The following is a 23,543-nucleotide window of genomic DNA, read 5'->3' as shown; positions in this document are numbered from 1 at the left end:
GGGTGATCTTGAGAAGGTCATCAAAATTCAGGGTGCAATTAGCCCGATGGAAGTTCAAGGAGCTGGGTTAGGTACAGTAGACAGTGTTTTAAGCAAAGAGAGGAGGAATGGGCTCAGAATTCTATACTTGAATGCGCGTAGTGTCAGAAATAAGACAGATGAGCTTGAAGCTCAGATGAAAATGGGGAACTACGATATTGTTGGGATAACGGAGACATGGCTGCAAGGGGATCAGGCCTGGGAATTGAGTGTACCAGGGTATACGTGCTATCGTAGAGACAGAAATATGGGAAGAGGGGGTGGGGTGGCCCTGTTGGAGAGGAATGAGATTCAGTCCTTAGCAAGAGCTGACTTGGGAACAGGGGAAGTAGAGTCTGTGTGGATTGAGCTGAGGAACAGTAAGGGTTAAAAGACCCTAATGGGTGTTGTGTACAGGACCCCAAACAGTAGCGTGGATATTGGGTACATTAATTAGGGAGTTAACATTGGCATGTGCTAAAGGTAATGCAGTCGTTATGGGAGATTTCAACATGCAGGTGAACTGGGAGAATCAGGTAGGTGCTGGACCCTAGGATAGGGAGTTTGTGGAGTGTCTAAGGGATGTATTTTTGGAACAGCTTGTGCTTGAGCCAAACAGGAATGAGGCTATTTTGGACTTGGTGATGTGTAATGAACAGGAATTGATAAGTGATCTTGAAGTAAAGGAGCCATTAGGAAGTAGTGATCATAACATGATAAGTTTTTATCTACAATTTGAGAGGGATAAGGGCAGATCAGAGGTGTCAGTGTTGCAATTAAATAAAGGAGACTACGGAGCCATGAGGGAAGAGCTGGCCAAAGTTAAATGGGCGGATGCCCTGGCAGGAAAGACAGTGGATCAGCAGTGGCAGATATTCTTGGGGATAATACAAAAGATGCAAAAGCAGTTCATTCCAATGAAAAGGAAGGATTCAAAGAGGGGGAAGGGGCCACAGTGGTTGACAAAGGAAGTCAGAGATTGTATAGCATTAAAGAAGAAGAAGTATGACAGGGCTAAGATGAGTGGGAATACAGATGATTGGGAAAGTTTTAAGGAACAGCAGATCTTAACTAAAAAAGCAATACAGATAGAAAAAATCAGGTATGAGCTCAGTCTAGCCAGGAATATAAAAGGGGATAGCAAAAGCTTTTTTAGCTATGTGAAGAGAAAGAAGATAGTTAAGAACAATGTTGTCCCCTTGAAGAATGAATTGGGAGAAATTGTTATGGGAAACAGGGAAATGGCAACAGAATTTAATGCGTACTTTAGATCTGTCTTCACCAGGGAGGACACAATCAATCTCCCAGATGTATGGATGGGCCAGGGTCATAAGATATCAGAGGAATTGAGACAGATTGACATTAGGAAAGCAACTGTGATGAGTAGACTGGTAGGACTGAAGGCTAATAAATCCCCGGGTCCAGATGGTCTGCATCCGAGGGTTCTAAAAGAGGTGGCTCAGGAAATTGCTGATGCATTCGTAATCATTTTCCAATGTTCCTTAGCTTCAGGATCAGTTCCTGAAGATTGGAGAGTAGCTAATGTTATCCCACTTTTCAAGAAGGGAGGGAAGGAGAAAACGGAGAACTATCGCCCTTAGCCTAACGTCAGTCATGGGGAAGATGCTTGAGTCCATTATTAAGGACAAAATAGTGGCGAATAGTGACCAAGGGCAAATCATGCTTGACTAATCTGTTGGAGCTTTTTGAGGGTGTAACAAGGATGTTAGACGAGGGTAAGCCAGTGGATGTTGTGTACCTAGATTTTCAGAAGGCATTCGATAAGGTGCCAAATAGGAGATTGGTGAGTAAAATCAGAGCTCATGGCATTGGGGGCAGGGTTTCAACATGGATAGAAAACTGGTTGGCAGATAGAAAGCAAAGGGTAGCAGTGAATGGGTGTTTCTCGGACTGGCTGGAGGTGACTAGTGGGGTACCACAGGGCTCTGTATTGGGACCACAGCTCTTTATGATTTAGGTCAACGATTTAGATGAGGGCATTGAAAACTATATCAGCAAGTTTGCTGACGATAATAAACTGGGTGGCAGTGTGACATGCGAAGAGGACATTAGGAGAATACAGGGAGACTTGGATAGGCTGGGTGAGTGGGCAGATACTTGGCAGATGTCATTCAATGTGAATAAATGTGAAGTTATCCACTTTGGAAGCAGGAACAAGAGGGCAGAGTATTGTCTGAACGGTGTAGAGTTAGGTAAGGGAGAAATGCAAAGAGACCTAGGAGTCCTAGTTCACCAGTCAATGAAGGTGAATGAGCAAGTGCAACAGGCAGTGAAGAGGGCAAATGGAATGTTGGCCTTTGTTACAAGGGGAATTGAGTACAAGAGCAAGGATGTCCTTTTGCATTTGTACAGGGCCCTGGTGAGACCACACCTGGAATATTGTGTACAGTTTTGGTCTCCAGGTTTAAGGAAGGACATTCTGGCAATTGAGGAAGTGCAGCGTAGATTCACTAGGTTGATTCCTGGGATGGCAGGGCTGTCTTACGCAGAGAGATTGGAGAGATTGGGCTTGTACACGCTGGAATTGAGGAGATTGAGAGGGGATCTGATTGAAACGTTTAAGATAATTAAAGGATTTGATAGGATTGAGGCAGGAAATATGTTCCAGATGTTGGGAGAGCCCAGTACCAGGGGGCATGGATTGAGAATAAGAGGTCAGTTATTTAAAACAGAGTTGAGGAAGAGCTTCTTCTCCCAGAGAGTTGTGGAGGTGTGGAATGCACTGCCTCTGAAGACGGTGGAGGCCAATTCTCTGGATGCTTTCAAGAAGGAGCTAGATAGGTATCTGATGGATAGGGGAATCAAGGGATATGGGGACAAGGCAGGGATTGGATATTGATAGTGAATGATCAGCCATGATCTCAGAATGGCGGTGCAGACTCGAGGGGCCGAATGGTCTACTTCTGCACCTATTATCTATTGTCTATTGTCTATTGTGTTATTTCCCTCGATGCAGAGAAAGCATTTGATCGTATAGAGTGGAACTACCTTTTTGCAGTTTTAGGAAAATTTGACTTTGATCAAAGTTTTATCTCTTGGATCAAATTGCTGTATTTGTGTCCTACTGCCTCTGTTTTAACTAATTTTCAGAAATCCCAGTTATTTAACCTCAGACGTGGCACCCGTCAGTGATGCCCTTTAAGTCCCTTTCTCTTTGATTTGGCTACAGAACCACGATAGCATTTCGAAATTGTCCTGAATTGACTGGGATTTGGAGAGGGGGTGTTGAGCATAAAGTTTCTCTCTATGCTGATGACTTATTACTTTTTCTTTCAAATCCGTCTACATCCTTACCTCCAAAGTTTTCACTTCTTGACCAGTTTAGCCAGTTCTCTGGCTATAAGCTTAATTTACATAAGAGCGAACTTTTCCCAATTAATAAAGAAGCACAAGAATTAACATTTCATGATCTCCCTTTTAAAGTAGTTCATAATCAATTTACTTATCTTGGGATTACAGTCACATGGAAGTTTAAAGATCTCTTTCGTGAAAATTTTGCCAATCTTTCATATACTATAAAACAGAGTCTGTTACAATGGTCACCTCTATCTATGTCTTTGGTAGGTCGTATTAATGTTGTTAAAATGTATGTTCTCCCTAAACTTTTATATTTATGTCAATCAATCCCAATTTTTATTCCTAAATCTTTTTTTGATTCCTTAGACTCTATTATTTTGTCATATCTGTGGAAGAATAAGCGCTCTAGAATTAATAAAGTTTATCTCCAAAAATCTAAAAAAGAGGGTGGCATGGCTTTACCTAACTTTCGTTTATATTATTGGGCAGCCAATATACGTTGTGCTACCTTTTGGTCTTTTTTCCATGGCCAACCTGAGTGCCCTAATTGGGTGGCAATGGAGTTGAGTTCCACTAAAGATTTATCTATCTCTGCACTTTTTGGCTCTGTACTCCCTAGTAGCTTGTACCGATTAATTGTTAATCCTCTTGTTAGACACACTTTGCGTATATGGGCTCAGTTTAGGAAATTTTATGGTTTTCATGGTTTTTCCGTTTCTAGCCCTATCTTACATAATCACCTTTTTTTACCTACTACGTATGACTCAGCATTCCATGATTGGTATAGGAAGGGCATTAGACATTTTGAAGATCTTTTTATTGATAATCGCTTCGCTTCTTTTCAACAGCTCTCTGCTAAGTTCAATCTGCCCAATGCTCATTTTTTTAGATATCTCCAAATTAGACACTTCATTGTTCCTTTAATTCCTAACTTCCCTGAAATGCCTGAGAAAAATGTTATGGACTTATTTCTTTCTATTAATCCACTAGGTAAAGGTTTAATATCATTTATTCGAGATAAATTAGCAGCCTTACGACGTGCCCCGTGGATAAAATTAAAATGGCATGGGAGCAGGATTTAAATACCCCCTTATCTGATGAGACTTGGGACTCGATTCTCAAATTGGTCAATTCAACCTCTCTTTGTGCTCGCCATTGCCTTTTACAGTTTAAGATTGTTCATAGAGCCCATATGTCTAAATCTAAATTATCTCCATTTTACCCTAACATTAGTCCGCTTTGTGATAAATGCAAAAGGGGCGAGGCCTCTCTCATTCATACGTACTGGTTTTGTCCTAGCTTGGAGAAATCTTGGAAAGATGTCTTCATAACGTTATCGTATATTCTGAATCACCACCTAGAACCTAACCCTTTAATTACTTTGTTCGGTTTCTGGGGTGAGACAGATTTATGTCTGAGTTCAACTATGTGTCGAATATTATCTTTTGCCTTTCTCCTGGCTAGACGTTTAATCCTCCTTAGATGGAGAGACGTTGCCCCGCCCACGCATGCTCAATGTCTTAACGATGTTATGGCCTGCTTAGACATTGAAAAAATTCATTATTCATTTCTTAATTCGGATTTAAAGTTCCACAAGGTCTGGGGACCTTTTATTGAGTACTTTCATAACCTTCCTCTTAACTAAGGTTTTTTTTTCGGTCCCTTGCTTTCAGCTCCTTTTTCTTTTGGTAGTAGGCATTAATATCTTCTGTTGCTAAGTTTATTTACAGCTTTGGGGGTTTGATTGTCCTGATTTATATTCTCTATATTGTGTTGTGGTTGGTCTGGAGTTTTTTTTGTGTTGCGGGGCTTGGGGAGGATACTAATTTTACTTGTCTTCAATTTGGGTGCTTTTTCAATTATCTTTCTTTGTATCATATTGTTATTGTATGTTTATTTTTGCACTGTATCAATGTTCTTCATTTTGATCTGGGGTTTTTTTATCAGTAGTTATGTAGAAAATGTATTAAAAAAACTAATAAAAAAAAGAATTTAGAAGAATGAGATTTGACCTAATTGAAACCTATCAAATGGTGAAAGGCCTTGATAGAGTGGACATGGAGAGGATGTTTCCAATGGTGGAAGAGTCTAAGACCAGAGGACACAGCCTTGGATTAGAGGTATGACCTTTTGGAATGGAGAGGAGAAGGAATTTCTTTACCCAGAGAGTGGTGACTCTGTGGAATTTGTTGCCACAGGCGGCTTGGAGACCATGCCTTTATGTACATTTAAGGCAGAGGTTGATAGATTCTTGATTGGTCAGGGCATGAAGGGATACTGGGAGAAGGCAGGAGATTGGGGCTGAGAGGAAAATTGGATCAGCCATGATGAAATGGCGGAGCAGACTTGATGGGTCATATAGCCTAAATCTGCTCCTATATCTGATGGTCTTATGCAGTGTATTTTTTATATATATTTGCAATTTGATGAAAATATAGGTGGTATAATTTCTAAGATTGCAGATGCCACTAAAATTAGTGAAGAAATTTTTTTGAGGTTACAACACAATATAGATTAACTATATGGGCTAAAGAACAGGCTGAATTTACTCAGACAGGTATGAATTGATGCATTTATGGATTTAAACCAGGACAGGATATGCACTGTAAATGTCAGGGCCCTGGGGTGTGTTATAGAATGGACAGACTTAAAATTACAGATACATAGTTCCATGAAATTGCTCATGCAGGTAGACAAAGTCATGAGGATGGTTTTACGTCCCAGTGGCCAACCATTTAACTCCAATCCCCATTCCCATTTTGACATGTTGGTCCATGACCTCCTCTACTTCCAGAATGAGGGCCATTCTCAGGTTGGATTAGCAACACCTTGTGTTCTGTCTGGGTAGCCTCCAACCTGATGGCACAAGCATCAGTTTTTTAAACTTCCAATAATTATTCCCCCTTCCCCTTCCTTCTTCTTCCATCTCCCACTCTGGCTCCCCTATTATTTCCTCAATTCTTCTCACATGCCTGTCACCTCCCCTGGTGTCCCTCCTCCTTCCCCGGTTCACTGTGATGTCCTATCAGATTCCTTCTTCTTCAAGCTTTTCCATCTAACACCTCCCTCCCAGCTACTCACTTCACTTCCCCGCTCGCCTACCTCCCTCCTTCACCTATACTCTTCATCCCATCCCCACCACTACCTTCTTATTCTGGCTTCTTCAGAAGAGTTTTGGCCCAAAACATTGACTCTTTACTCTTTTCCATAGATGCTGCCTGGTCTGCTGAGTTTCTCCAGCATTTTGTATGTATTGTACTAAGTGTCAAAACAGACCTGTCCTGAACTTCACAGAAAAGCAGCATCCATTATTAAGGACCTGCAGCACCCAGGGCATGCCCTTTCCTCACTGTTACCATCAGGTAGGAGATACAGAAGCCTGAAAGCACAGACTCAGCGATTCAGGAACAGCTTCTTCCCCTCTCCCATCTGATTCCTAAATGGACATTGAAGCTTTGGACACTACCTCACTTTTTTAAATGTACAATATTTATGTTTTTGCATGTTTTTAAATATCTATTCCATATACATAATTGATTTACTTGTTTATTATTATTTTTTAATTTATTTAATTTTTTTCTTTGCTAGATTATGTATTGCATTGAACTGGTGCTGCTAAGTTAACAAATTCCACGTCACATGCTGGTGATAATAAACCTGATTCTGATTCTGTTGTGAATATGCCTCTAAAAATATGTGATGAGTGCTTAATGCCTTCTCTGATCCCATTGTGAAGTTTCTAATCACCAACAATTAACATGAACATTCAACTATTGCCTTCCTCTCAGGGTGTCAATGGAACAGAATTAGAATATCCCACACTCAGTGATTGGTTTCAATTGCCTTAAAGAAACAATTGCCGTTAAATTGTGAACAGGTTTTGTTTCCTGAAGACTGGTTCTCTGGTGTCCTTGTCTTAACTAATATCTGCTATCCATAATTATCCCTAACACCCTCACTCAACTTTTCTCCTACCTGAAACTAAACTCTGATGATGGGTTGCAGGCTGAAAAGTTGACTGTTCATTTTCCTCCATTGATGCTGTCTGAGCCACTGAGTTCCTCCAGCCTTTTGTGTGTTACCCAGATTTCCAGCATCTGCAATCTCGCTTGTTTCCCTTCTTTCCCAGTTCCTGATAAATGGTCAAGCTTGAAACACTAGTATATTTTCTTTCTGCAGATGCTGCTTGACCTGATGACGGTTTCCATTTTATTTCAGATTGCATCTGCAGCTTTTTTGTTTGACCTTCAGTACTACTCCTGTTCATACTCGGTATCGTTGAACCTCGAATAGGCGGATTCTGCTGTGGTGCTCATGTATTGGCATAGTTTATTTGGGTTTGATGTGCTGCTGTTTTTCCAGTTGTTTACAGTAAGCCAGAGAGCAATAGGGTTGGGTAGCATTGCTATTGTTTTCATAGCCTGAGGATATGTCCTTCCTTTACTGTAACCCTAGTTACAAATAGGCAGTATAGCATGTCTGGTCAGTATTTAATTAGGAAACTAGAATTAACAGGAGGAGCTCTAAAGGAATTTTTTTTAAGTATAGGTTCAGTGGTATATTTTTACAGTATGTCTATTTTTTGATCGTCTTGGTCTCAGTAAAACTATTTCTTGTCCTCAGGAACCATGAACATATAGTGACTTGGCTTTGGTGGTTTAGATGGATAGATAAAGGAACTTACAGTGTCACACAAGCATTACAAGTGCACAGATATACAAATATTAGAAGGGAAGGCAGAAAAAGATTTTTAAAAAGTTACTACGGAGAAGGATAAAAAATAATTTACCACATACAGTCTAACAGGAGGGTGTTATCACTTCGCTGGCTATAGGTTGATTCATTATAGAGTCTAATGGTTAAGGGTAAGAATGACCTCGTATAGCACTCTTTGGAGCAGCACAGTTGTCTTAGTCTATTACTAAAAGTGCTCCTCTGTCCAGCCAAGGTAGCATGCAGAGAGTGAGAAACATCGTCCAGAACTGCCTGGATTTTCCATGGGTTCCTTTGTTCTACCACAGCCCCAGTGTGTTCAGTTTGACTCCTATAACAGAGCCAGCCTTTCTAATCAGTTTATTGAGCCTGTTGGCATCACCTGCGTTGATGCCTTTGCCCAAAACACCACCAACAATGGACTGGCAGCCTTAGCTTGCCACTGTTACATTCCTGTAGCAGCCACCTTGTACATCCGGTCACCCAGCATTTACCATCCCACGCTCAGCTAGAAAATGAGTAAGCCATGGCCAGCTTGGACGTCCAGCTACTTCAGCAAAGTTTTATCAGTTAATATTGTGAAGTATTCAAAAGATTTAAAACGGTCAAGTCATAAAGTAGGAGTAGGCACTTCAGCCCAAAATAACCATGCTGACAGTTTTCCTGTAAGTAGAACCAACAACTGGTCACCAGCCTATTACAGTGCTTTCCAAGAGTTAGTGGAAGTCAGACACTGCAGACTGGAAATTTGAGATAAAAATAAAACATGGAACTATTCTGCAGGTCAGGCAGCGTCTGTGGAAAGAGAAGCAGTTAACATTTTAAACCAAAGACCAGCATATTCTGTTATCTTTTCTGCTTTTTCAATGGCTTAACTGTTTTCCTCTGGATGGTTCTCACAAATCGCAGAGAAATCTAGAGGGACTGTCAATAAGTGTCAGTGGATTTTATTCTGAAATTGGTGGAGAGTTCTAAATCGATCGTTTTTTCACCTACCACTCTCTCTACTACCATCACTGAATAGCCATCGGGCTTGGGAATCTGAGTTAACTGTCTGCCCTTTAATCAAGAGGCATTAAAAACCAAATATTGTGCCCAGCTAATTCAGCACATGGTGACAAATCCACTGAGGGTTTGCATGGCGCACTTACTTCACTGAGTGAATCTGGGACGTACCCAAGGGTAGCAAAAGGATGGCCACGTTCCGACCCTAGGTTGGATTGTGAGCACGACAATTTAAAATCTGTTGTACATGAAGTTATTTACTAAAAAAATAAACACTGCATGTGCATGACCGTCCAAAAAGCATCAAATTTAAATTTCTCTGCACACCATTGATTAATCTTCATTCATAATTGATGAAATGTTTATCTGTAATTTGAAATACATTGCTGATATTATCTATATCAGCTTTTACATTGATTTCTTTTTGTCTGTGTGCTGAACCTCAAGCCTCAGGTCTGGACCCCTAGGTTTAATGTGTCATAAACATCACCTTGAACTGTCTCTGGAACATTGAAATGTGATGCGTGAGGAAATTACAAAATACCAGCATTACTTTTGTTGGTATTATTCCGTAAATTCCATTGGGGCTCACTATGCAATGGGTGTCTTGTGACAGTGTACAGGAGCTTGCAAGATCTGGCTGACTTGTGGCATTTTCATAGTTGAATTGACTTCTGACATTGATTATCTTGGCTCACCTATGATGGCAAAATCCTGCGTCACTGGAGACAAACATCTTTGTTTGTAGTTTTAAACTAATAAGCTCAGCCTAACCTATTGTGAGATATTATCTGAACCCTTCAGCTCCTGAAATCAATATAAAAGTTGTCTTGTTGCAAATTGAGAATAAAAGTCTTGGAATTGTATGGTCACTTTAAAATTAGTGAACTCAGTGGAAGGGAGAGATTGATTGTGACACCATAAAAATACTCTGGTCCATGCTGTCTCCTAGCAAAGCAACCCTTTCAGTCCCAATCCCCCCCGCTCCCGTAACCTTGCAGACTGTTCTCTTTCACATGCTCCTCACCCTTTTCCGACTCCTTACATGGGGGTTACTTACAGGTGTCGTTACATTCATCAGCATGTTTTTGGGATGCAGGAGGAAGCCAGGACATCCATGGAAAGCAACTGCACAGGTGAAATGTGCAAACTCCACACAGATAGTGCCAGACGTTAGGATTAAACCCCAGTCAAGATAGCCACATTAAGTGCTATGTTTTCATATTGCCTTTACTCTCTCTCCTGTGTCTTTGCTTCTCCCTTGACAACGCTTTCCTGCACTATTCCCAGAGTCCTTGATTCCCTACCTAGAAATGTAATGATTTCTGTATTGAATGAACTCAATGACCGATTCTCCATACTTTTCCAGGGAAGAGAATTCCAAGGGGTTAACTCCCATATCATGAAGAAATTACATCTCATCTCAGTCCTAAATATTCTATATTCTGAGAATCAGATCCTCCACAAGGAGAAACATCCTCCCAGCATTCAGTCTGTTAAGAATGTGTAGGTTTTAATGGGATCTCCCTTTAGTCTTCTAAACTCTAGAGAACTCAGACATGGTCTACTCAATCCATCTTCATATGGCAAACACATAACTTCGGTAACCAGTCTAATGAATATTCACTATACTTCCTCTATGGAAAATATATTATTTATTTATATGTAGGACAATCAAACTATACACAGTTATCAAGGATTTCCATCATTTTTATTCATGCACTATACAGTCTCAAGATAAACTTAATTAGTCATGAAAGATCATTACCTGAAATAGTGTCTCTGCACCTCTCTCCACAGATGCTGCCCGACCTTTTAAATGTTCATGGCATTCTCTACCTGTCAAAGAAAACATGCATTCCCTTGTTGGTGCAAATTCAAAACTCCACTTGGGGAAATAACGTAAATAACTTGAGAATCTCATTTTTGTTATGGTTCTTAAGAGATAAATATTGGCCCATACACTTGGGAGAATACTCCTTAAAGTGGGCACTGCAATCTCTTTGTTTAGAATGTTCAATATATCATCTGTAAGTCAAAACCTCCTGAGTACTTTACCCAAGATTCTGTAAATGTAACTGAAAACTGATGACTGACAGGTTCAGAGTAGATCTCTGAGCCACAACTAATATCTGTTTGAGTGAAAATACCTTGCTTGATCTATTGTGTCCAGGAATTAATACATCTGCCAGATGCTGATTTGGCAGATCTGGAAGATCAATGAGAAGGAACATGAAGAACACTGAAAGAAGTATTTTAATCTCTGTGTTTCAAAGAATATTTATGGTGGGGTGGGTAGCGCTGGAACTATTTGACTTAATCACGAATCATCCCAATGGATAACCGTACATGCCTTCCGGTTGGTGGTGTAAGGGCATAGGACAAGAAGTTGGATGAACGGTGTGATCAACGGTGGGACTATAGGAATGTGGTTGTTGGAGTCATGTGATGAATCTTGCTGGGGACATGAATAATTATCCAGCTGGAGGGGAGTAAAGACCTATCAATCTGAATCTGCTTATTAAGAAAGGGAGACTGGAAGCTGAAATAAAGTTAGAGCAGAAAAAATAGCGGTGCTTCCTTTGCTTCCTTTCATGGACTCTTGTCAGAGATTTAACCCTGCAATTTGTCCATTTACAGAAAGACTGTAGGTACTGATTTCCCATCTTGCATCTTTTCACACTCATTCCTACTTCTCATTTGCTTTGTGACAAAACAAATAAAGAAGCCAGAAATGATTTGTTTAAAAAAAAACTCTGCCTCTTCCCATGATCAAATTTTCTGGCTTTACATTAAGGTTACCCCTGCTGGGGCATAGGCCACTGACATCAGCTCACCAGAGGTCTCTAATTTAATGTGCCAGTAGATGGACCAGAATAGATCAGGGCTGTAGGTTAATAATCACCTTACAGAGCTGGTCTCTTTCAATACTGCAGTACAGCATCAGCCTAAGTTTTTATGCTGAAGTCCTGTGAATGGATCCTATACATGAAAGGACTTGATTGCTCTGGAGAGGATGTAGAAGAGCATCATTAGGATCTTGCTTGGAATGAAGTATATTGATTACAAGAGGAGATTAGATAGGGTGAGGTTTTTTGTTCTTGGAGTGGAGGCAGCTAAGGGGAAAACTGAAAAAGATTTACAATATCTAAAGGCAATATCCCCTTGTAGAACTATCTAAAGCTTGAGGACATAGGCTTATAGTAAGATTTGGAGGATTGAAGTAAGAACTTACTTTCATTTGGAGGGTGGTTAGAATCTGGAATGCATTGCCTGAGTTGGTGGTAGAGGTAGAAATTCTCACAATGCTAAGGGAGTATTTAGATGAGCATTTGAATCAGCAAATCACAGAAAACTATGGATCCACTACTGGTAAATGAGATTGGTAAAGGCAGTATGACGCCGAATGTCCTGTTTTAGTAACTGCTTTTGGGATTCTCAGAAACCAGATTATGAGAATACTATTTTAAAGTAAGCTTACTGAAGTAAAACCTAACAGCTACAATAATCACTTCAATGAACTCTTCTGTCGACATCATCTAATTTTTCACCCCATTCCCACTCCAACCAAGATTTCAAGTATTTTAAACAAGCATCAATGGAAACTTGAGGAATAACATCTCATTTTCCAATAAGGTGCTTTTCAACTCTCAAATCATGTTAACAATGATATCACTTAACAGCTGTTGATAATGAGCTTACAATGCTATTTATTCTTTTTATCTCTTGCCCATTAATTTCTCCTTGTAACACACACACACAAAATGCTGGAGGAACTCAGCAGGCCAGGCAGCATCAATGGAAAAAAGTACAGTTGATGTTTTGGGCCGACACCTGCTGAAGGGTCTTGGCCCAAAGCATTGACCATATTTTTTTCCATAGTTGCTGCCTGGCCTGCTGAGTTCCACCAGCGTTTTGTGTGTGTTGCTTGGATTTCCAGCATCTGCAGATTCTCGCTTGTTTGGACCTTCTCTTTGTAACATCCCACTGATGTTTATTCATTCCTGGGTTCATTCTATCATCATCCTTCCCTTTTGTTCTTTCCTGCCCTCCCTCTTTCCTTGACTTTGTATTTGCTCAGCAACAAATGCAACACCATCTCTTTCCAGTTCTGATGAGAAATCATGGCCAGAAAGGCCGATCATTTTCCACTATGTAAATCCTATCTGTTCTTCATGTGCTTTTCCAGTATTTTCTAGCACATACTTAAGAAAATGTATCATTTACATTAATGAATACTGTATCATGACAATGAACAAAACTGACTCTGTTATCCTTAAAACAAATCCTTATCTTCCTACCTAGGCAATTCCTTGGGATTGAGGGGGACTTGCTCTGCAGTTGTCTTTGTTCCAAGGTGCTTGATAAGCCACAGTAGAAGAGCAGACTCTGCCAAAGGTGGGGAAGGATGAATTGAAAGATGCTGCACTCTTCTACCATTTATGCTGGGCTTCTGCAGGCTCCTGATAATGCCATCGTTCATGTTCCTTCTCCGCTTTGTGCTGTTGACGGCCAGAGATTCCCTTAAAATTGAGGATGTAATATTCTTTTCACCATAACTGTAATTACTATTAAGCAATTTAATACAATGAATCACTTTGGCTGTTGTCTGAGGATCAGATTGTGCCTTATTAGAGAATCTAGCCATAATGTCTGGGCTGCCAAGAGCAGTACTGAGCAAGAAGTGCACTTTCAGAAATTCACCATACTGTAATTTTAACTTCTAGGAATAGTTGGCTTGGAAGCTGATGTATTGAAGTATTTGTCTTTCATAGTGGGTGTGCAACTTCACTCTCAGTTTTATGAATACATATCTGAATGCCAAAGAGGAACCCACACACCAAAGACAAGGTTTTAATTAAAGCAGATATGGAACAAAGGAACGTCAGTGCAGACTTTCTGATTTTTTTAAAAATCTTATCTCCAGAGGATTAGGAAATACAAGAGAAATAGATGTAAGTTTGTTCTTGATGTGGGTGAGACACGTCGTAAATTAAGAAACTGCTTTGTTGAGCACCTCTGCTCCATTTACCAAAAGCAGAACTTCCTGGTGCCCAAACATTTTAATTCTGATTCCCATTCCCGTTCTAACACATCAGTCCATGACCTCATCTTGTGCAAAATGAGGCCACCCTCATGGTGGAGGAGCAGCATGTTATATTCAATCTGTTTACCTCCAACTTGATGGCATGGACTTCAGTTCTCCTTCTAGTAAATATTTCCCTTCCCCTGCCCTCTTCTATTTTGGCTTTGACTTTCTATCCCTTCTCACCAGCCTAACACCTCCCCTTGTTGACTCTCCTTCTTCACTTTCTCCCATGGTCCACTTTCATCTCCTAGCAGACTCCTTCTTCTCTAGCCCTTCACTTTTCCCACCTACCTGGCTTCACCTATCATTTTATAGCTAGTCCTTCTTCCCTTTTCATTCTGGCATCTTCCCTCTTCCTTTCTAGCCCTGAAGGAAGGTCCTGTCCCAAAACGACAACTGTTTATTCATTTCCATAGATGCTGCCTGACCTGCTGAGTTCCTCCAGCATTTTCTGTGTGTTGTTCTGCCAACAATAGATGTGTCATCAGCAAATGTATGGATTGGGTTAGAGCAGTGCCGAGCCACACAATTACAGCATGGGTGTAGAGAGAGTAGAGTAGTGGGCTAAGCACCTATTCTTGAGGTGCACCACGGTTCAGCAAGGAGGAGATGCTACTCTGCACAGATCGTGGTCTCCCAGTGAGGAAGTCACTTGCAGAGGAAGGTACAGAGGCCCAGGTTTTGGAGCTTGTTGATTAGAACAGAGAGTATGATTGTGCTGAATGCTGAGGTGTAGTCAATAAACAGCGGCCTTACATAGATATTACTATTTTCTAGGTGACCTTAGGCCGAGTGGAGAACCAGGGAGACTGCATCCACAGAGGACTACTGTGGTGATGGGCAAATTGCAGCAGTTCCAGATCCTTGTGTAGGCATGAGTAGATTCTGGCCATGACCCATGTGAGTGCCACTGGGTGACAGTTGTTGAGGCAGCTCACTCTGTTCCTCATGGCACTGGTAGGACTATTTGTAGAGTTGTTTGCCATATCTGGAGGTTAGGTTGGAAACAATGCATAACTAGTTGAGGTGGCATCATCAGCACACAATTGAGTGCTGTTTATGCATTGATATTGGCCTGACTTGTTGTTCTGATTGGTTGAGTGTTGCACTGGCCGCTAAGCTCTGCTGGGTCCTAGAAGATACCTGGCTGGGCCCCAGCTGAGTCTAGCAGCCAGTGAGACAGCCAACCAATCAGAACAATGAGTGAGACCTATACAAACACGAACATTTTGCAGAAACAACACTCATTTGCGCACTGATGATGCACCTTGACTGGTGACAAAATCACAAACAAGAGAAAACCTGCAGATGCTGGAAATCCAAGCAACATGCACAAAATGCTGGAGGAACTCAGCAGGCCAGGCAGCATCTATGGAAAAAAAAGCACAGTCAACATTTCAGGCGAAAACCCTTCAGTAGGACTTGCTGGTGATGAAATGTTTGCAACCTAACCTCCAAGCTCAGCGAAAAACCCTACAACCAAGCAGGCAACCCAAGCTACCTATCTTTTATTTCCTTTCAAACTGGTATGATTGAGGTCCTTTTGAAGCAGGTGGGAACTTCTAACTACAGCAATGTAGTTAATAGTTGATAATCTTATCTCGGAGAAGATTCAACCAATTAGGTAGCCCCTTATTCAAATAATGCAGCACCAGAGAAACTTCCAGAGCTTTCCAGAATGATACAAAGATCTGTAACCACTAGGGGACACACTGAACTGTTGCATATACATACCAAAATCACTAGAAGAAATGATAAACAACAAAATGTATATCAGTAGTTATAAAACAAACTAGCAAGCATAAATTGTTTAACTGCAAAGAAAGTAATAATTAAACTGTTTAATCTCATCCAGCAGTCACTCTTTGATTCTAAATCACACATTTAGAATAATTAAATTTCAAAATTGAAAGGCAGAAAAACTTGTGGTGTCTACGTTAAGTATAAAATTATCAAAGACTACCTAAGTTATGGAAATAAACTTCATAAAGTCCAGTAGTTCTTGACTTGTTCAAAGTCTTCTGATTGGTTAGTGATTTTCTGTGTCAGGCACTGTGTCAGATGTTATGGGAATACTAACCACTGCACTTGTTGTCCTCATTGGGTGCCACTTTTGCTCACTTGCACTGGCTAGCATGTATTCACTCAATTTTGCCTTCTATCTTCACCTGCAAGTCAGTAATTAACGGAACTTGATAAGGACCTTCCCACCTTGCCCCCAGTGGTTCCATATGTGGTTTCTTAATTGGGACTTACTCATCTGGATTGTGAGTGATCACTCTTTCTGTTGGATCACTCCAAACAGCAGAAACCTGTTGACAAGCAGACAGGACAGTCTGAGTTAATTTCATACAATAGTTAACTAAACTGTCAGCCATAATGTGTATGTTGGTATCTCTGAGATCGAGAACTCCCGGCAGTGACAAGGTATGCCCTGTTAACACCTCAGATGGACTTAGTTTATTTTCTTGTTTGGGGTTGCTCTGATGCTACACAAGTCCAGGGTATGCCTTCTTCATGATACTTAGTAAGCCGTTGTTTGATGGTTCCATTCATTCATTCAACTTGTCTGGGTGATGTGGAAATTGGAAAGACCATTTAATGTTTATCAATTGACATAATTCCTGACAAGCCCTCCTAGTGAAATGTGTTCCTTGGTCAGTACCAATTCATCATCTCGGAATGTAGTCCTTGACCAGAGTATTTGCTATGGCTTTCTTTGCTGGAATAGCTTCTACTCACTTTGAAACTTGGCTACTATTACTAGAAGACCTGGGTATCTTTGACACTTTGGCAAACACGTGTAGACCAGTGGCGCAGGAGCACTTGACCATGATAGTTTTTCTGCTGCTCCACGATTCATTTCCTGGCATGTAATGTATCTTTCAAGCGTTTGTTGAGCCTATGCCCTGAACTTTGGATTTCACTACCATTGTGAGTATCTGTTGATTATCTTCTCTTCTCTAATGTGTCTTAGGGAGAGTATCTGCTGTGCCAGATAAGGAAGCAACAAGTCTATGACTTTTGTCATATCTCTATACTTAATTATGATTAACTTCCCACCATTCTCCATCCAGAACTACTTTTCCTGGTTAGAGCATTGAGCTTGAATCTCTCAAATATCTTGTATATTTGTCTATGATACAAAGTTCAACCTTGTTTCCATAATTCCAGTTGTTAGGTTCACTACTTATGGTCTTGGTACTTCTATTTTCAAAATTTCTTTTAGCCTTTCATTCTGCCCTTTTTGCAATTTTATCCGTGGATGTACTTTCACAGATTTCCATTGCAGTCATTTTGGAGTGGCTTTTACATCTTAATTCAGCAACTTCTGATGACAGTTGTACGACTTGTACTAGTTGGCCATTGTTGATTGGAGTTCCTACTGCCTTAAGAATTCCACTTTGTTTCCAAATCATGAACAACTCCAAAAGCATATTGACAGTCAGTGTAGGTGTTAGCTGATCTTCCTTTTGCCATCTTGCAGGCTTCAATCAGAACTTTCAGTTCTGCCTGTTGTGCGTAGGTACCATGAGCCATTTGAGTTCCTCATTCAATCCTCGAGGAGCCATCTGTGTATAGAATCAGATCTTTGGCAGAGTAATAACCAACAGGATGTTGTCAGTCTCCATGTTCTTGAGTTAAAACTATCATTGTGTGTTGCTTGTTGACATAGAGGGTAAAGCAACATACAGCATAAACCTCTTAATGAGGGGCAAGATGGTGCTAGTGAACCACATGACCAATGGCGACATCCTGCTGACAGGTCATGAAACTACTTCTTTCAAATAATATTCCACTACTAAGCTGCATGTGATAGAACTTGTGAATTACATTTTGATGGTGTGTTTTCGAGACAATTGAGCAATCTGGCACTTTGCAATCTGCAATTGAGCAATCTGGCAATCTGAGGATGTCTGGTGAAGTTTGGTATGTAATGTTCAGCTGGACACCTGGAAGCTTGGAGATGGGGCACGAGCCCATGATCAGCTCCATTGCTTCTCTCCAACTGAGGCGACGAGACTGAGAGCCCATGATCAACTCCATTGCTTCTCTCCCTACTGAGATGTTGAGGACGCAAGACCATGTTTGATGCCATTGCTTCTCTCCATTTGAGACAAAAGCAGAGGATGGGCTGGTGGTCACTCTGTCTACCTGCGGTGGACCGGTCTTCCACTCCATCTCACTACTTGCTGTCGGAGGAAAGTACAGGAGTCTTGAGATCCACATTGCCAGGATTGATCTGCGAGGCTGTGGACTCACTTTGGGGACTTTGTGGTTCATGTTTGATGTGTTCCTGGATTCTGGTTTCTCTTTTATTTGCTGTTTTTGAGTGGTTTGATGCGGACTGGGGCACTGCGGCAAAAAATGGCCCCTGCGGTCTGCATTGGTTGGCAGCAATAACCGTTGTGCATTGAGATATCTCAGTTCACCAGATTCAGAACTGGAATGTTGCAAATATATGTACTATATCTTTATATACTGTATGTCCTGCAAACTTGTAGGACTCTGTATATAAGAGTATATATAACTGCAAACTCTGTATAAATAATACTTGTACAACAAGTACACAAGAAATTCTGCAAATGATGGAAATCAAAAGCAACATACACAAAATGCTGGAGGAATTTAGCAGGTCAGGCAGCATCTATGGAAATGGACAAACAGTCAACGTTTTGGGTCAAAACCATTCTTCAGGACAAGAAAGGGGGAAGATGCCAGAATAAAAAGGTGGGGGAAGGGGTGGAGGCTGGCTGGAAGATTAAAGGTGATGCCAGATGGGTGGGAAAGTTCAAAGGCTGGAGAAGAAGGGATCTGATAGGAGAAAGGGAAGGAGGAGGGGATCGAGGGGGAAGTTATAGGCAAGTGAGAAGAGGTAAAAGGTCGGAGTGCAATTAAAGGAAGGAGTAGGGAAATTCATTTACCGGAAGGAGAAATTGATATTCATGCTATCGGGTTGAAGAGTACCCAAATGCTACCCAATAAGGTGTTGCTCCTCCACCCTGAGGGTGGCCTCATCTTGGCACAAGAAGAAGCCATGGACCGACACGTCAAAGGGCAAGAGGAACACTATCCCTGTTAAAACAGCAGGAAGATGGGGTGAATACAGATATCCAGAAAATGGAGGAGATGTGAGAGAGGACAGCATCAATGGTGGAGGACAGAAAACCCCTTTTTGAAGAAGGAGGATATCTCTGATGTTCTGGAAAGGAAAACCTCAACCTGGAACCAGATGCAGTAGAGATGAAGGAATCGAGAAAAGTGAATGGCATTTAAAATGTCATCCAAAATCCAACTCCACATTCAACAAATGTAACAAAAATGGTTCAAAGGTTCATTTATTATCTCAGTATACAAATCTGAAATTCTTCTTCTCCAGGTAGCCACGGAAACAAGAGAGAAAAGAACAGCAGCATGATCATCAACTTTCAAATCCCCCCTCCCCCACACAAAAAACAAGCAAACAGGAAAGTCGATCCCAAAATCCCGTCCCCACACAAAAAAATGAAAATCACAGAATATAAAAACGTTGTGGCCTCATTGACCCATATGTTTTGGTCATGTCCCACTTTACATAATTATTGGAAGGACATATTTACTACTATTTCCTCAATTTGGAATATAGATTTACAACCTCATTTTATTACTGCAATCTTTGGCATACCAAATGAAGATGGTAATCAGTTTTCCCCTTCAAGCAGACGAATGATTGCTTTTGTAACATTAATGGCCAGAAGGTCTATATTACAAAATTGGAAAGAAGTAAATCCTCCTACCACATTTCAATGGCTTTCTCAAACTATTTCTTATATGAGTTTGGAAAAAATTAGAAGCACTATTTTTGACTCATCAATTAAATTTGAAGAAACTTGGAGACCGTTTATTCGACATTTTCATATGAATTAATTTGGCCTTTTCCAGACCTTCTTTCTGCTTATTCATGTTCAGGTATGGAGTTCCGGAGTTCTTTGACACTATCATATACTTGTAAACTGTTATTATTGCCCATGTTAGTTTAGTTTAGTGTTTTATTTTTTTTTAATATATATATTTTTTTCACATATTTTTAATATTTTTTTTTCTTTTTTAATGGTTATTTTTGTTTTTTTTTCATATAATCATGTGGACTTGATTGATTAAGGTATTTTCTTCTGTTGATGTTTAGTAGGATATTATTATCTTATTATCAATGTGATTTCAAGTCTATTGTATTCATAATTTACTTATTACTATGTTATTTTTTTGTGTATATATGAAAATCAATAAAAAGATTGAAAGATAAAAATGTTAAGACTGAAAGTCCATAGTCCATGGCCCACAACCATATCTATATCCATATCCTCCAAAGTGCTGAAAACCTCAGTAAGATCCTCTGGACAATCTCCCCTCTCCAGCAGCAGAGTGATTTCACTAGCAATTAAAAGGCAGCTGGCCAGCGTTCAACTTCGGCATTATCCTTGATGTTTCATTCTTCCTTATTGCTTTAATTGGTGAACAATGGAAGCTTTAATTGAAGAAATGGAGTCGAACATCAGCTCACACCCCAGCAGTCTACTCACCACGAGACTAGCCTATGCCTCTCGGCATCCTATTGGAGACTGCAGAGCACTGGATCACCCAAATGATCTCCAAACTACCAATCGCAGATTCCAACAGTTCCAGAAACACATTCAAGATGTAAAAGACATAAAATAATTGAAATAAGTTGTTCTGTGTTCTATGGAAGCGTTGTGCACAGGCGCCATCTTGATCAGAAGATCGGAAGTCTGCCATCTTCAATGGGATCTTAACAACAAATACCTCCCACACTTACACTCCACTTTCTGCAGGGATCCTTCTCATCTCCTCCCTTACCTCCATTCAGAGCCCTAAATAGTCTTTCCATGTGAGACTATACCTTACCTTCGAATCTGCTGGGGTTGCCTACAGTATCTGGTGCTCTGATGTGGTCTCCTCTTCGTTGGTCAGGCTCAACTTAGAATGGGGGAACCGCTTTGTTGAATGTTCAATCTTCAAAAAAAGTGGAATTTCCTTGTGGCCAACCATTTTGATTCCCATCCCCATTTGTGTTCTGGCATGTCAGCCCTTGCCTCCTCTTTCTGCCATATAGAGGCCACTCTCAAGTTGGAGGAGTAACATCATATTTTGTTTAGGAGGCCTTCAATCTGATGGCATGAATATCACTTTCTCCAAATTCCAGAAATTCTCCTCCCCTTCCCTCTTCTTCTTTTCCCCACTCTGGCCCTTTACCTCTCCTCACCTGTCTATCAGCTCATCCTGGTGCCCCTATTCCTTCCCTTTCTCCTATGATCCATTCTCATCTCCTATCAAATTTCTTCTTCTCTAGCCCTTTGCCTTTTCCACCTATCATTGCCCAGCTTCTTACTTTGTCTCCTCACCCACCCAGCTGGCTTCACCTATCACCTTCTTGCTTATCCTCCTTCTCCTTCCCACCTTCTCATTTTGGCATCTTCCCCCCTTCCTTTCCAGTCCTGATGAAGGGTTTCGACCTGAAACATTGACTGTTTATTTATTTGCATAGGTGCAGCCTGACCTGCTGATTTCCTTCAGCATTTTGTATGTATTGCTCTGGATTTCCAGCATCTTCAGAATCTCACCTTGAAAGTTTCTCCTCCAATAAAGTCAGGGCCCTGCTCTATTGAGTGGAATATTAATGTTGCAGGTGATTACATGACATTGTCCATGTTCTGCAAATATTCTACCTTTGGCTTTATTAAAACTTTTTAAATATTTGTTTAATTAACTAAGAAATAGTTTGGATCACCTGAGGGTGTGAAAAGTGCCATGGAAATACAAATACTTGTCTACCATCCAATCTTTAATCATTTAAAGCATTGTTGTTAGATTTGTAATGTGTTTTAAAATTGGGGTCTAAGATTCACTTTTGTATACACAAGCTAATTTTCTTCTAAATTTTTACCTTCCAACAAAATTAGAACTTAATTAAATAAAGTCTACTTACGAATATCAATTATCACCTCTGGTAGATTTCATCCTCTGTAACAATAAATCACGCTCTCTTTCTTTATGCTCTCCTTCCCTTATGCTGATCCCTTCACTTCACTTCAGAAAACAATGGCCTAGGAGGCCATCCAACTGGTTGTACAAAACTTTGTCTTTCTTCAGATGTCCTTGATTCGTACAAAATACCAATCATTTTACTTGAAGCCTTCTGTGAGTGGTTGGCATCAAATGGACAGTTAATTGATCACTATTTGTCACATTCTGTATGATTTCGATATTATTTATTTTCCTCTCAAAAAAGCATACAGGTGAGTGATCTGTGTACACTTGTGTGTTGGAAACACTTCAAAAACAAGTCAGCCTTTCAGTCACTGTGTTCCTATTCACAAAACTCATTGCCACCCTCAAGATATTCTTTATTAAGAGGCGTTTAGGACACTTGTCTTTGTTGAGTCAGAATGCAAGAGCTCAGAGATCATACTGAAGCGATATAAAACACAAACCAGATTACAACTTTGGTTAACACAATGTAGGAGCTCTGCAAAAAAATAAGGTTCAGTGGAAACTTATACAGGTAGTCCCAAGGTTGAAGGAGTTCAATTATGAAGAAATAATGATAGGCTGGGGTGTTTTGATTGGATCAATAATTTAGGGGATAATCAATTGAGGGATATAAAATTATAAGTTTAGATACGGATAGGAGGGACCTAATTAAATTTATAACAGATGAAAATCAGCCAAAACAGGATGTCAATGATACATGGGTATGAAACTGGCTAACACTATATTCTTGATAATGATTGTATTGATAAATACTGTAACTACATGATTCTACCAGTGAGGAATTTATTACTTCTATTTATTGACCAACTGTCATAAAGATTTGTCGCTTGTGGAAATAGGTATATTAATTGGAAAAAAAAATGCGAAGATTTTATTTTACTTAAACAATAGTTGAGTTCGATAACTCAATTCCTGGAAAGGCGAAACCTTTATCATACTGTATTTTTAAAACACCTGGAACACTTAAGTAACTGTACCTTACATGGACAGACTGAGATAAGAAAATCTGCACCTTCTGGAAATCGAAGGAACACAAACAAAATGGTGGAGGAGTAAACAGTCGATGCTTCGGGCCGAGACCCTTCACCAGGACTCTGATCGACTGAGACCTGGCATATGGAAGTAATTTAAAGCAATTTCTTTTTTTGATTTTCTTCTGTGGTTTTCTTAGCTTTTTTATGTTTCATTCAAAAGAAGACCATGAATCTGCTGTCAGGACAGTATAACTTATACTTCTGGTTTTAGTATCTGGTGTGAAAATGATTCAAGTCAACTCTTGCTGAGAGATCAGGGATGTGTTTTTTTGGAAACTCACTATTATTCCCTGGCTGATTAGTAGGTGGGTCTTTAA

General features: G+C 40.3%; 1 protein-coding gene across 1 annotated transcript in view; it reads right to left on the bottom strand.

The window, feature by feature from the left end:
- The window catches only part of cep72 (centrosomal protein 72), a 217,609-nt gene extending 199,182 nt beyond the window's left edge, over window positions 1-18,427 (bottom strand). Inside the window, exons 1-2 of the mRNA XM_059944915.1 lie at window positions 17,978-18,427; window positions 10,823-10,866 (exon numbers count right to left, since the gene is read on the bottom strand). Of these exons, the coding sequence (XP_059800898.1) occupies window positions 10,823-10,866; window positions 17,978-18,427 (494 nt within the window). The remainder of the gene's footprint in view (window positions 1-10,822; window positions 10,867-17,977) is intronic.
- Window positions 18,428-23,543: the final 5,116 nt, after the last annotated feature.

This window comes from Hypanus sabinus, chromosome 20 (genome assembly GCF_030144855.1).
Source record: "Hypanus sabinus isolate sHypSab1 chromosome 20, sHypSab1.hap1, whole genome shotgun sequence".
Taxonomy (NCBI): domain Eukaryota; kingdom Metazoa; phylum Chordata; class Chondrichthyes; order Myliobatiformes; family Dasyatidae; genus Hypanus; species Hypanus sabinus.
Note: the sequence above shows the minus strand (reverse complement) of the source record. Positions and strands in the feature narration are given on the sequence as shown.